The sequence below is a fragment of the Phyllobates terribilis genome, unplaced genomic scaffold (assembly GCF_046119375.1).
Source record: "Phyllobates terribilis strain yellow unplaced genomic scaffold, ASM4611937v1 Scaffold_9__5_contigs__length_417890890, whole genome shotgun sequence".
In the NCBI taxonomy this organism is placed as follows: Eukaryota; Metazoa; Chordata; class Amphibia; order Anura; family Dendrobatidae; genus Phyllobates; species Phyllobates terribilis.
The window spans coordinates 179,657,510-179,672,658 of record NW_027362769.1 but is presented as its reverse complement, the minus strand read 5'-3'; the positions used below and the strand labels follow the sequence as shown (position 1 = coordinate 179,672,658).

At 50.2% G+C, this 15,149-nt stretch overlaps 1 protein-coding gene across 1 annotated transcript in view; it reads left to right on the top strand.

The window, feature by feature from the left end:
- Positions 1–1,110, top strand: part of XRCC5 (X-ray repair cross complementing 5) — a 39,278-nt gene extending 38,168 nt beyond the window's left edge. The window contains exon 21 of the mRNA XM_073647467.1: positions 531–1,110. Coding sequence (XP_073503568.1) covers positions 531–545 — 15 coding nt within the window. The 3' untranslated portion in view covers positions 546–1,110. The remainder of the gene's footprint in view (positions 1–530) is intronic.
- The last annotated feature ends 14,039 nt before the right edge of the window (positions 1,111–15,149 follow it).

Here is a 15,149-nt window from a genome sequence, read left to right as displayed (position 1 = left end):
ATTCTGCACTCGCAGCCTTGTGTTTGCAATGTTGAATTCCACATTATTTTCAGAAATTCAATGACTAAATAGCCAAAGAGTTGTCTGCAGTGGTATCAAGTTTGGCATCACAAAGCAAATCTGTCACCATCATTTACAATACAAAGCTGTACACAACGTTTAAAAAAAAATGTAGACCCGATGAAACTGATAGATTTTCACAGCAAGCACATGTTCAAATGGCCGTATAATCCTGTATAAAAGGTTCCCCGACAGACAGTATACTTAGATTAAAAAATTTTGAGTTTGATTCAAAATGTTCCTCTTTATGTCTGGATTGTACAGCCACGGCTTTCTCAGTAAGTACACCAGCTTCATCATGTCTAAAAGGTCTATTTAATTTTGTTTGTGGGTTGTGAAATCTGGTGACAGATCTGTTCTAAGTTGCAGTCACAATTTTTCAGCTAAGTATAAGAAACAGGAGGTTTGTAAGAAAGATCCTGAAATAATACCGATGCTGCGGTGTATATTCTATGTATTTCTCTCTGCAGTTGGATATGATATAACGGACACATTATGGATTACCAGACGACGCTCCGGATCTTCCTTGTTCACTTTGGATCTTTCCCGCTGGTTCTTGGATGGTCGGAGATCGTCGGCTGCAGACCTGATATAACTGATAAATGCTAATAATTTAGTACACCTTCATTTGCCTTTTCCTTGCAGTCAGGTGACAGCACTTGGGGGCTATGTCTCACCTCGCAGACCCTCCTTTCTGTACAGGAGATGTTGGGGGAGGGGTACGTACATTCCAGCACTTTTATACTCTTTACTTTATATCCAGCGGCCGTGCAGCATCTGCTCCTCATGTCTGACAAGGCTCATAGATATGACTCATCTGCTAGCAGAATCGTGATTGCAGCTCTGGATCAGCCATCTCAGAACATGGGAGCGGGAATCACAGGAATATGCACTATGGGGGGGATGGTGGGAGATGACGGCCATGAAGGAGGCGCAGACTTGTTTCTATGATGTTTGCGCCCCTGAGATTTGTTTGGTTTCTACTTTTTGCCTTTTCCTTAATAACTTGATTTTTTTACTGTAAAGAGAGATAATAAATTGCAGAAATCAGCCGCGTCTCCTGCGGGACCCCCGCGCCGATCAGCTGGGGGGTGGGACAGATATATAAGGGCCCCCTCGTCCTGGCAGCAGGAGCTAAGTGACCGGTGCTATGATGGGGGGGCTGGGTGACGGCTCTGTGGGGGGCTGCGATCCCACTGTGCCCCCTGCATCCATTAATGGGCACAGCCTGAGCCGGGCCCAACCGCAGGTACCATGTCAGCACAGCTGTAATGCTCGTGCTGACTGCGGCCGGCCCTGGGGGTCCGCTGCGATACTGCTATTAGGGGGCTATAGAGGACACTGCTGCTGGGTCACTGATGACTGCAGGCTCAGATACGTCACTACGACCTTACAGGGGGGTACAGAAACGCCTGAATCTACACAGCTCTTATTACTCACTATCACACATTATGGGCTTAGATACATGGTTCAGACAGTATCACACAAGATAGAATTAGATACACAGCTCAGCAGACAGTATCACACAGGATGGGATTAGATACACGGCTCAGCAGACAGTATCACACAGGATAGGATTAGATACACAGCTCAGCAGACAGTATCACACAGGATGGGATTAGATACACGGCTCAGCAGACAGTATCACACAGGAGAGGATTAGATACACAGCTCAGCAGACAGTATCACACAGGATGGGATTAGATACACGGCTCAGCAGACAGTATCACACAGGATGGGATTAGATACACGACATTGGATGTGCTATCAGTGATAGTCCCAGTGCTGGAGGCCTCATGTGCCAGGAGCACAGGCAGTTACATGAGGGTGCCAGCAGGGGGCGCTATCTGCAGGTGATTCGCTCTGTGCGGGGTTTACGGTGACAGATGGCGGCGCGGCCTCCGTGTTATTGTTGCACCTTCCTGTGACCACAGATTGTACCGCGCAGCTGCCGCCCCAGATCGCAGCACCGAGTCCCTAATATTCCCTGCAGGGACCTACTACCAATACATGTAAGGTTGAGCGCAGACTGTTGTCCTCTGTTATCAGCCGTTTAAGTGAAAAGTGTCTGAACTGTCCAGTGTTTGGAAGTTTCTATAATCTACAACTTCTGTTCCTGGAGACGCCGGATTAGGAGTTTCCCGATTCCTGACTTCATGACGATTTGTAGAACTTTCTGACAACTTCCCATCGCGTTGCTTTGGTCACAGACTACCATCCCGGTGCGCGCTGGTCTGTCCCGGTGGATGCTTGTCTGTCCTGTAGGACATAGGTCTGTCCCGGAGGATGCTGGTCTGTCCGGGTGGACGCTGGTCTGTCCCAGAAGATTCTGGTCTGTCCAGGTGAACGCTGGTCCCAGAAGACGCTGGTCTGTCCCGGTGAACGCTGGTCCCAGAAGACGCTGGTCTGTCCCGATGAACGCTGGTCCCAGAAGACGCTGGTCTGTCCCGATGAACGCTGGTCCCAGAAGACGCTGGTCTGTCCCGGTGAACGCTGGTCTCGGAAGACGCTGACTCCGGTGTACGCTGGTCCTGGAGAACGCTGACTCCGGTGTACGCTGGTCCCGGAGTACGCTGCTCTGTCCCGGTGAACGCTGGTCTCGGAAGACGCTGACTCCGGTGTATGCTGGTCCCAGAGAACACTGACTCCGGTGTACGCTGGTCCCGGAGGACGCTGCTCTGTCCCGGTGAACGCTGGTCCCGGAGGACGCTGCTCTGTCCTGGTGAACGCTGGTCCCGGAAGACGCTGGTCTGTCCCAGAGAACGCTGGTACCAGAGAACGCTGACTCCGGTGGACGCTGGTCTGTCCTGGTGGACGCTGGCCCCGGAGGACGCTGGTTTGTCCTGGTGGACGCTGGTCTGTCCCGGTGTACGCTGGTCCCGGTGAACGCTGGTCCCGGAGGACGCTGCTCTGTCCCGGTGAACGCTGGTCCCGGAAGACGCTGGTCTGTCCCAGAGAACGCTGGTACCAGAGAACGCTGACTCCGGTGGACGCTGGTCTGTCCTGGTGGACGCTGGCCCCGGAGGACGCTGGTTTGTCCTGGTGGACGCTGGTCTGTCCCGGTGAACGCTGGTCCCGGAAGACGCTGGTCTGTCCCAGAAAACGCTGGTACCAGAGAACGCTGACTCCGGTGTACGCTGGTCCCGGAGGATGCTGGTCTGTCCTGGTGGACGCTGGTCCCGGAGGATGCTGGTCTGTCCTGGTGGACGCTGGTCCCGGAGGACGCTGGTCTGTCCTGGTGGACGCTGGTCCCGGAGGACGCTGGTCTGTCCTGGTGGACGCTGGCCCCGGAGGACGCTGGTCTGTCCTGGTGGACGCTGGCCCCGGAGGACGCTGGTCTGTCCTGGTGGACGCTGGTCCCGGAGGACGCTGGTCTGTCCTGGTGGACGCTGGTCTGTCCGGGTGGACGCTGGTCTGTCCCAGAAGATTCTGGTCTGTCCAGGTGAACGCTGGTCCCAGAAGACGCTGGTCTGTCCCGATGAACGCTGGTCCCAGAAGACGCTGGTCTGTCCCGGTGAACGCTGGTCTCGGAAGACGCTGACTCCGGTGTACGCTGGTCCTGGAGAACGCTGACTCCGGTGTACGCTGGTCCCGGAGTACGCTGCTCTGTCCCGGTGAACGCTGGTCTCGGAAGACGCTGACTCCGGTGTATGCTGGTCCCAGAGAACACTGACTCCGGTGTACGCTGGTCCCGGAGGACGCTGCTCTGTCCCGGTGAACGCTGGTCCCGGAGGACGCTGCTCTGTCCTGGTGAACGCTGGTCCCGGAAGACGCTGGTCTGTCCCAGAGAACGCTGGTACCAGAGAACGCTGACTCCGGTGGACGCTGGTCTGTCCTGGTGGACGCTGGCCCCGGAGGACGCTGGTTTGTCCTGGTGGACGCTGGTCTGTCCTGGTGGACGCTGGTCTGTCCCGGTGTACGCTGGTCCCGGTGAACGCTGGTCCCGGAGGACGCTGCTCTGTCCCGGTGAACGCTGGTCCCGGAAGACGCTGGTCTGTCCCAGAGAACGCTGGTACCAGAGAACGCTGACTCCGGTGGACGCTGGTCTGTCCTGGTGGACGCTGGCCCCGGAGGACGCTGGTTTGTCCTGGTGGACGCTGGTCTGTCCCGGTGAACGCTGGTCCCGGAAGACGCTGGTCTGTCCCAGAAAACGCTGGTACCAGAGAACGCTGACTCCGGTGTACGCTGGTCCCGGAGGATGCTGGTCTGTCCTGGTGGACGCTGGTCCCGGAGGATGCTGGTCTGTCCTGGTGGACGCTGGTCCCGGAGGACGCTGGTCTGTCCTGGTGGACGCTGGTCCCGGAGGACGCTGGTCTGTCCTGGTGGACGCTGGCCCCGGAGGACGCTGGTCTGTCCTGGTGGACGCTGGTCCCGGAGGACGCTGGTCTGTCCTGGTGGACGCTGGTCCCGGAGGACGCTGGTCTGTCCTGGTGGACGCTGGCCCCGGAGGACGCTGGTCTGTCCTGGTGGACGCTGGCCCCGGAGGACGCTGGTCTGTCCTGGTGGACGCTGGCCCCGGAGGACGCTGGCCCCGGAGGACGCTGCTCTGTCCCGGTGGACGCTGGTCCCGGAGGACGCTGCTCTGTCCCGGTGGACGCTGGTCCCGGAGGACGCTGCTCTGTCCCGGTGGACGCTGGTCCCGGAGGACGCTGCTCTGTCCCGGTGGACGCTGGTCCCGGAGGACGCTGCTCTGTCCCGGTGAACGCTGGTCCCGGAGGACGCTGCTCTGTCCCGGTGAACGCTGGTCCCGGAGGACGCTGCTCTGTCCCGGTGAACGCTGGTCCCGGAGGACGCTGCTCTGTCCCGGTGAACGCTGGTCCCGGAGGACGCTGCTCTGTCCCGGTGAACGCTGGTCCCGGAGGACGCTGCTCTGTCCCGGAGGACGCTGCTCTGTCCCGGTGGACGCTGGTCCCGGAGGACGCTGCTCTGTCCCGGTGAACGCTGGTCCCGGAGGACGCTGCTCTGTCCCGGTGAACGCTGGTCCCGGAGGATGCTGCTCTGTCCCGGTGAACGCTGGTCCCGGAAGACACTGGTCTGTCCCAGAGAACGCTGACTCCGGTGTACTCTGGTCCCGGAGGACGCCGGTCTGTCCTGGTGGACGCTGGTCTGTCCTGGTGGACGCTGGTCCCGGAAGACGCTGATTCTTGTGTACGCTGGTCCCGGAGGACGCTGACCCCCACTGTCATGTGGCCTCGCTCCCCTGACTGTCCATAGTATTTCTGCGGGATCAGACAGCATATAGCGCATAGTCTGTAACCATAGTGACACATAGATCTGCATAGGAGCTGTATACGAGTTACGAAGTTGGTGTTTTATGTTTTTGATGAATTAGAGCAATAGAAAAGTTGCAAAAGTTTACACTCCCTTTCAAGATGTGTAGCATCACTGGGTGATGTTATAATGACACATGAGATACTGAGGGTTGTAGTCGGCGGCCGCTCTGCTCTGATCCCGTCACACAAGGAAGGATCCCCGGGATCTCGCGGCTGCTGGACGGTCGCTTCCTCTGATCGAGCCGCAATGATCTGATAATGAAGTTTCTGGGTGTCTGATCCCGTTATGATCGGCTGCAGGCGACGCCACGAGGACGAGACCCTGCGGGCAATCACAGGGATGAGCCGCGTCCGATTGATCTGCGGGAGAAAAGAGCAACGAGAGGGAGGTGAGACGCCATCACCGGGCACAGCACCGCCAGCCAACAGCCGCACACATGGGCTTAGATACATCAGACAGCGTCACACATGGGCTTAGATACATCAGACAGCGTCACACATGGGCTTAGATACATCAGACAGCGTCACACATGGGCTTAGATACATCAGACAGCGTCACACATGGGCTTAGATACATCAGACAGCGTCACACATGGGTTTAGATACAGCAGACAGCGGCACACATGGGTTTAGATACAGCAGACAGCGTCACACATGGGCTTAGATAAAGCAGACAGCGTCACACATGGGTTTAGATACATCAGACAGCGGCACACATGGGTTTAGATACAGCAGACAGCGGCACACATGGGTTTAGATACAGCAGACAGCGTCACACATGGGTTTAGATACATCAGACAGTGTCTCAAGGCTGGGATTCATCAGCACGGCAGACCTTATCAACAGTGTCTTAGATACAGCAGATTGCACCACACATATGCTTAGATACTCCAGCTGAGTGAATAGTATCATATTTAACAGGTTTTGATACATCTGACAGTAGTACCTCATGTGAGAGGCTTAGATACACACCCCAGCAGATTGTATTACACAAGATGAGCATAAAAGCACCAGCCCCGTATCACACAGGATTAGATGCATACACCCGGAAACTATCATCTGTTATAGGCTTAGGTACACTGCTCCATAGACAGTATCACACAGGATAGGATTAGATACACGGCTCAGCAGACAGTATCACACCGGATAGGATTAGATACACGGCACAGCAGACAGTATCACACAGGATAGGATTAGATACACGGCTCAGCAGACAGTATCACACAGGATAGGATTAGATACACGGCTCAGCAGACAGTATCACACAGGATAGGATTAGATACACGGCTCAGCAGACAGTATCACAGGATAGGATTAGATACACGGCTCAGCAGACAGTATCACACAGGATAGGATTAGATACACGGCTCAGCAGACAGTATCACACAGGATAGGATTAGATACACGGCTCAGCAGACAGTATCACACAGGAGAGGATTAGATACACTGCTCAGCAGACAGTATCACACAGGAGAGGATTAGATACACGGCTCAGCAGACAGTATCACACAGGAGAGGATTAGATACACGGCTCAGCAGACAGTATCACACAGGAGAGGATTAGATACACGACTCAGCAGACAGTATCACACAGGAAAGGATTAGATACACGGCTCAGCAGACAGTATCACACAGGATAGGATTAGGTACACGGCTCAGCAGACAGTATCACACAGGAAAGGATTAGATACACGGCTCAGCAGACAGTATCACACAGGATAGGATTAGATACACGGCTCAGCAGACAGTATCACACAGGAGAGGATTAGATACACGGCTCAGCAGACAGTATCACACAGGATAGGATTAGATACACGGCTCAGCAGACAGTATCACACAGGAAAGGATTAGATACACGGCTCAGCAGACAGTATCACACAGGAGAGGATTAGATACACGGCTCAGCAGACAGTATCACACAGGAGAGGATTAGATACACGGCTCAGCAGACAGTATCACACAGGATAGGATTAGATACACTGCTCAGCAGACAGTATCACACAGGAGAGCATTAGATACACTGCTCAGCAGACAGTATCACACAGGAGAGGATTAGATACACGGCTCAGCAGACAGTATCACACAGGAGAGGATTAGATACACGGCTCAGCAGACAGTATCACACAGGATAGGATTAGATACACGGCTCAGCAGACAGTATCACACAGGATAGGATTAGATACACGGCTCAGCAGACAGTATCACACTTGCTAGGATTAGATACACGGCTCAGAAGACAGTATCACACAGGAGAGGATTAGATACACAGCTCAGCGAACAGTATCACACAGGATGGGATTAGATACACGGCTCAGCAGACAGTATCACACAGGAGAGGATTAGATACACAGCTCAGCAGACAGTATCACACAGGATAGAATTAGATACACAGCATCACAGGATAGGATTAGATACATCGCTCAGGAGACAGTATCACACAGGATAGGATTAGATACATGGCTCAGCAAACAGTATCACACAGGATAGGATTAGATACACAGCATCACAGGATAGGATTAGATACATCGCTCAGGAGACAGTATCACACAGGAGAGGATTAGATACACGGCTCTGTGTAAAGTATCACACAGGATAGGATTAGATACTCAGCTCAGCAGACAGTATCACACAGGATAGGATTAGATACTCAGCTCAGCAGACAGTATCACACAGGATAGGATTAGATACACGGCTCAGCAGACAGTATCACACATGAGGGTTAGATACACGGCTCAGCAGACAGTATCACACATGAGGGTTAGATACACGGCTCAGCAGACAGTATCACAGATGATGGGATTAGATACACGGCTCAGCAGACAGTATCACACAGGAGAGGATTAGATACACTGCTCAGCAGACAGTATCACACAGGAGAGGATTAGATACACGGCTCAGCAGACAGTATCACACAGGATAGGATTAGATACACGGCTCAGCAGACAGTATCACACTTGCTAGGATTAGATACACGGCTCAGAAGACAGTATCACACAGGAGAGGATTAGATACACAGCTCAGCAGACAGTATCACACAGGATAGGATTAGATACATGGCTCAGCAGACAGTATCACACAGGAGAGGATTAGATACACGGCTCAGCAGACAGTATCACACAGGATAGGATTAGATACACGGCTCAGCAGACAGTATCACACTTGCTAGGATTAGATACACGGCTCAGAAGACAGTATCACACAGGAGAGGATTAGATACACGGCTCAGCAGACAGTATCACACAGGATAGGATTAGATACACGGCTCAGCAGACAGTATCACACTTGCTAGGATTAGATACACGGCTCAGAAGACAGTATCACAGAGGATGGGATTAGATACACAGCTCAGCAGACAGTATCACAGGATGGGATTAGATACACGGCTCAGCAGACAGTATCACACAGGAGAGGATTAGATACACGGCTCAGCAGACAGTATCACACAGGATAGAATTAGATACACAGCTCAGCGAACAGTATCACACAGGAGAGGATTAGATACACAGCTCAGCGAACAGTATCACAGGATAGAATTAGATACACAGCTCAGCGAACAGTATCACACAGGAGAGGATTAGATACACAGCTCAGCAGACAGTATCACACAGGAGAGGATTAGATACACGGCTCAGCAGACAGTATCACATAGGATAGGATTAGATACACAGCTCAGCAGACAGTATCACACTTGCTAGGATTAGATACACGGCTCAGAAGACAGTATCACACAGGATAGGATTAGAAACACGGCTCAGCAGACAGTATCACACAGGAGAGGATTAGATACACAGCTCAGCGAACAGTATCACACAGGATGGGATTAGATACACGGCTCAGCAGACAGTATCACACAGGATAGGATTAGATACACGGCTCAGCAGACAGTATCACACAGGATAGGATTAGATACACGGCTCAGCAGACAGTATCACACAGGAGAGGATTAGATACACGGCTCAGCAGACAGTATCACACAGGAGAGGATTAGATACACTGCTCAGCAGACAGTATCACACTTGCTAGGATTAGATACACGGCTCAGAAGACAGTATCACACAGGATAGGATTAGATACACAGCTCAGCAGACAGTATCACACTTGCTAGGATTAGATACACAGCTCAGAAGACAGTATCACACAGGATAGGATTAGATACACGGCTCAGCAGACAGTATCACACAGGAGAGGATTAGATACACAGCTCAGCGAACAGTATCACACAGGATGGGATTAGATACACGGCTCAGCAGACAGTATCACACAGGATGGGATTAGATACACGGCTCAGCGAACAGTATCACAGGATAGAATTAGATACACAGCTCAGCGAACAGTATCACAGGATAGAATTAGATACACAGCTCAGCGAACAGTATCACACAGGAGAGGATTAGATACACGGCTCAGCAGACAGTATCACACAGGATAGGATTAGATACACAGCTCAGCAGACAGTATCACACAGGAGAGGATTAGATACACGGCTCAGCAGACAGTATCACACAGGATAGGATTAGATACACGGCTCAGCAGACAGTATCACACTTGCTAGGATTAGATACACGGCTCAGAAGACAGTATCACACAGGATAGGATTAGATACACGGCTCAGCAGACAGTATCACACTTGCTAGGATTAGATACACGGCTCAGAAGACAGTATCACACAGGATAGGATTAGATACACAGCTCAGCAGACAGTATCACACAGGAGAGGATTAGATACACAGCTCAGCGAACAGTATCACACAGGATGGGATTAGATACACGGCTCAGCAGACAGTATCACACAGGATGGGATTAGATACACGGCTCAGCAGACAGTATCACACAGGATAGGATTAGATACACAGCTCAGCAGACAGTATCACACAGGATAGGATTAGATACACGGCTCAGCAGACAGTATCACACAGGAGAGGATTAGATACACGGCTCAGCAAACCGTATCACACAGGATAGAATTAGATACACAGCATCACAGGATAGGATTAGATACACGGCTCAGCAGACAGTATCACACAGGAGAGGATTAGATACACGGCTCTGTGTAAAGTATCACACAGGATAGGATTAGATACACAGCTCAGCAGACAGTATCAGACAGGAGAGGATTAGATACACGGCTCAGCAGACAGTATCACACAGGAGAGGATTAGATACACGGCTCAGCAGACAGTATCACACAGGATAGGATTAGATACACAGCTCAGCAGACAGTATCACACAGGATAGGATTAGATACACGGCTCAGCAGACAGTATCACACAGGATAGGATTAGATACACGGCTCAGCAGACAGTATCACACAGGATAGGATTAGATACTCAGCTCAGCAGACAGTATCACACAGGATAGGATTAGATACACAGCTCAGCAGATAGTATCACACAGGATAGGATTAGATACTCAGCTCAGCAGACAGTATCACACAGGATAGGATTAGATACACAGCTCAGCAGACAGTATCAGACAGGATAGGATTAGATACACGGCTCAGCAGACAGTATCACACAGGAGAGTATTAGATACTCAGCTCAGCAGACAGTATCACACAGGATAGGATTAGATACATGGCTCAGCAGACAGTATCACACAGGATAGGATTAGATACACGGCTCAGCAGACAGTATCACACAGGATAGGATTAGATACACGGCTCAGCAGACAGTATCACACAGGAGAGTATTAGATACTCAGCTCAGCAGACAGTATCACACAGGATAGGATTAGATACATGGCTCAGCAGACAGTATCACACAGGATAGGATTAGATACTCAGCTCAGCAGACAGTATCACACAGGATAGGATTAGATACACAGCTCAGCAGACAGTATCACACAGGATAGGATTAGATACTCAGCTCAGCAGACAGTATCACACAGGATAGGATTAGATACACGGCTCAGCAGACAGTATCACACAGGATAGGATTAGATACACAGCTCAGCAGACAGTATCACACAGGAGAGGATTAGATACACGGCTCAGCAAACCGTATCACACAGGATAGAATTAGATACACGGCTCAGCAGACAGTATCACACAGGATAGGATTAGATACTCAGCTCAGCAGACAGTATCACACAGGATAGGATTAGATACATGGCTCAGCAGACAGTATCACACAGGATAAGATTAGATACACGGCTCAGCAGACAGTATCACACAGGATAGGATTAGATACACGGCTCAGCAGACAGTATCACACCGTATAGGATTAGATACACGGCACAGCAGACAGTATCACACAGGATAGGATTAGATACACGGCTCAGCAGACAGTATCACACAGGATAGGATTAGATACACAGCTCAGCAGACAGTATCACACAGGAGAGGATTAGATACACGGCTCAGCAAACCGTATCACACAGGATAGAATTAGATACACGGCTCAGCAGACAGTATCACACAGGATAGGATTAGATACACGGCTCAGCAGACAGTATCACACAGGATAGGATTAGATACATGGCTCAGCAGACAGTAACACAGGATAGGATTAGATACACGGCTCAGCAGACAGTATCACACAGGATAGGATTAGATACACGGCTCAGCAGACAGTATCACACCGTATAGGATTAGATACACGGCACAGCAGACAGTATCACACAGGATAGGATTAGATACACGGCTCAGCAGACAGTATCACACAGGATAGGATTAGATACACGGCACAGCAGACAGTATCACACAGGATAGGATTAGATACACAGCTCAGCAGACAGTATCACACAGGATAGGATTAGATACACGGCTCAGCAGACAGTAACACAGGATAGGATTAGATACACGGCTCAGCAGACAGTAACACAGGATAGGATTAGATACACGGCTCAGCAGACAGTATCACAGGATAGGATTAGATACACGGCTCAGCAGACAGTATCACACAGGATAGGATTAGATACACGGCTCAGCAGACAGTATCACACAGGATGGGATTAGATACACGGCTCAGCAGACAGTATCACACAGGATTGGATTAGATACACGGCTCAGCAGACAGTATCACACAGGAGAGGATTAGATACACGGCTCAGCAGACAGTATCACACAGGAGAGGATTAGATACACGGCTCAGCAGACAGTATCACACATGATAGCATTAGATACACGGCTCAGCAGACAGTATCACACAGGATTGGATTAGGTACACGGCTCAGCAAACAGTATCACACAGGAGAGGATTAGATACACGGCTCAGCAAACCGTATCACACAGGATAGGATTAGATACATCGCTCAGGAGACAGTATCACACAGGATAGGATTAGATGCTCAGCAGACAGTATCACACAGGATAGGATTAGATACTCAGCTCAGCAGACAGTATCACACAGGATAGGATTAGATACACGGCTCAGCAGACAGTATCACACAGGATAAGATTAGATACACGGCTCAGCAGACAGTATCACACAGGATAGGATTAGATACACGGCTCAGCAGACAGTATCACACAGGATAGGATTAGATACACAGCTCAGCAGACAGTATCACACAGGAGAGGATTAGATACACTGCACAGCAGACAGTATCACAGGATAAGATTAGATACACGGCTCAGCAGACAGTATCACACAGGAGAGGATTAGATACACGGCTCAGCAGACAGTATCACACAGGATAGGATTAGATACACAGCTCAGCAGACAGTATCACACCGGATAGGATTAGATACACGGCTCAGCAGACAGTATCACATAGGATAGGATTAGATACAAGGCTCAGCAGACAGTATCACACAGGATAGGATTAGATACACGGCTTAGCAGACAGTATCACATAGGATAGGATTAGATACAAGGCTCAGCAGACAGTATCACACAGGATAGGATTAGATACACGGCTCAGCAGACAGTATCATGCAGGATAGGATTAGATACACGGCTCAGCAGACAGTATCACAGGATAGGATTAGATACACGGCTCAGCAGACAGTATCACAGGATAGGATTAGATACACGGCTCAGCAGACAGTATCACAGGATAGGATTAGATACACGGCTCAGCAGACAGTATCACAGGATAGGATTAGATACACGGCTCAGCAGACAGTATCACACAGGATAGGATTAGATACACGGCTCAGCAGACAGTATCACAGGATAGGATTAGATACACGGCTCAGCAGACAGTATCACACAGGATAGGATTAGATACACGGCTCAGCAGACAGTATCACACAGGATAGGATTAGATACATGGCTCAGCAGACAGTATCACACAGGATAGGATTAGATACACGGCTCAGCTCAGTATCACACAGGATAGAATTAGATACACGGCTCAGCAGACTGTATCACACAGGATAGGATTAGATACACGGCTCAGCAGACAGTATCACACAGGAGAGGATTAGATACACGGCTCAGCAGACAGTATCACACAGGAGAGGATTAGATACACGGCTCAGCAGTCAGTATCACACAGGAGAGGATTAGATGCACGGCTCAGCAGACAGTATCACACAGGATAGGATTACATACATGGCTCAGCAGACAGTATCACACAGGATAGGATTAGATACACGGCTCAGCAGACAGTATCACACAGGATAGGATTAGATACACAGCTCAGCAGATAGTATCACACAGGATAGGATTAGATACTCAGCTCAGCAGACAGTATCACACAGGATAGGATTAGATACACGGCTCAGCAGACAGTATCACACAGGAGACTATTAGATACACAGCTCAGCAGACAGTATCACACAGGATAGGATTAGATACTCAGCTCAGCAGACAGTATCACACAGGATAAGATTAGATACACGCTCAGCAGACAGTATCACACAGGATAGGATTAGATACACGGCTCAGCAGACAGTATCACACCGTATAGGATTAGATACACGGCACAGCAGACAGTATCACACAGGATAGGATTAGATACACGGCTCAGCAGACAGTATCACACAGGATAGGATTAGATACACGGCTCAGCAGACAGTAACACAGGATAGAATTAGATACACGGCTCAGCAGACAGTATCACACAGGATAGGATTAGATACACGGCTCAGCAGACAGTATCACACCGTATAGGATTAGATACACGGCACAGCAGACAGTATCACACAGGATAGGATTAGATACACGGCTCAGCAGACAGTATCACACAGGATAGGATTAGATACACGGCTCAGCAGACAGTAACACAGGATAGGATTAGATACACGGCTCAGCAGACAGTATCACACAGGATAGGATTAGATACATGGCTCAGCAAACAGTATCACACAGGAGAGGATTAGATACACGGCTCAGCAAACCGTATCACACAGGATAGAATTAGATACACAGCATCACAGGATAGGATTAGATACATCGCTCAGGAGACAGTATCACACAGGATAGGATTAGATACTCAGCTCAGCAGACAGTATCACACAGGATAGGATTAGATACACGGCTCAGCAGACAGTATCACAGGAGGGGATTAGATACACGGCTCAGTAGACAGTATCACACAGGATAGGATTAGATACACGGCTCAGCAGACAGTATCATGCAGGATAGGATTAGATACACGGCTCAGCAAACAGTATCACACAGGATAGCATTAGATACATGGCTCAGCAAACAGTATCACACAGGAGAGGATTAGATACACGGCTCAGCAAACCGTATCACACAGGATAGAATTAGATACACAGCATCACAGGAGAGGATTAGATACATCGCTCAGGAGACAGTATCACACAGGATAGGATTAGATACTCAGCTCAGCAGACAGTATCACACAGGATAGGATTAGATACACGGCTCAGCAGACAGTATCACACAGGATAAGATTAGATAC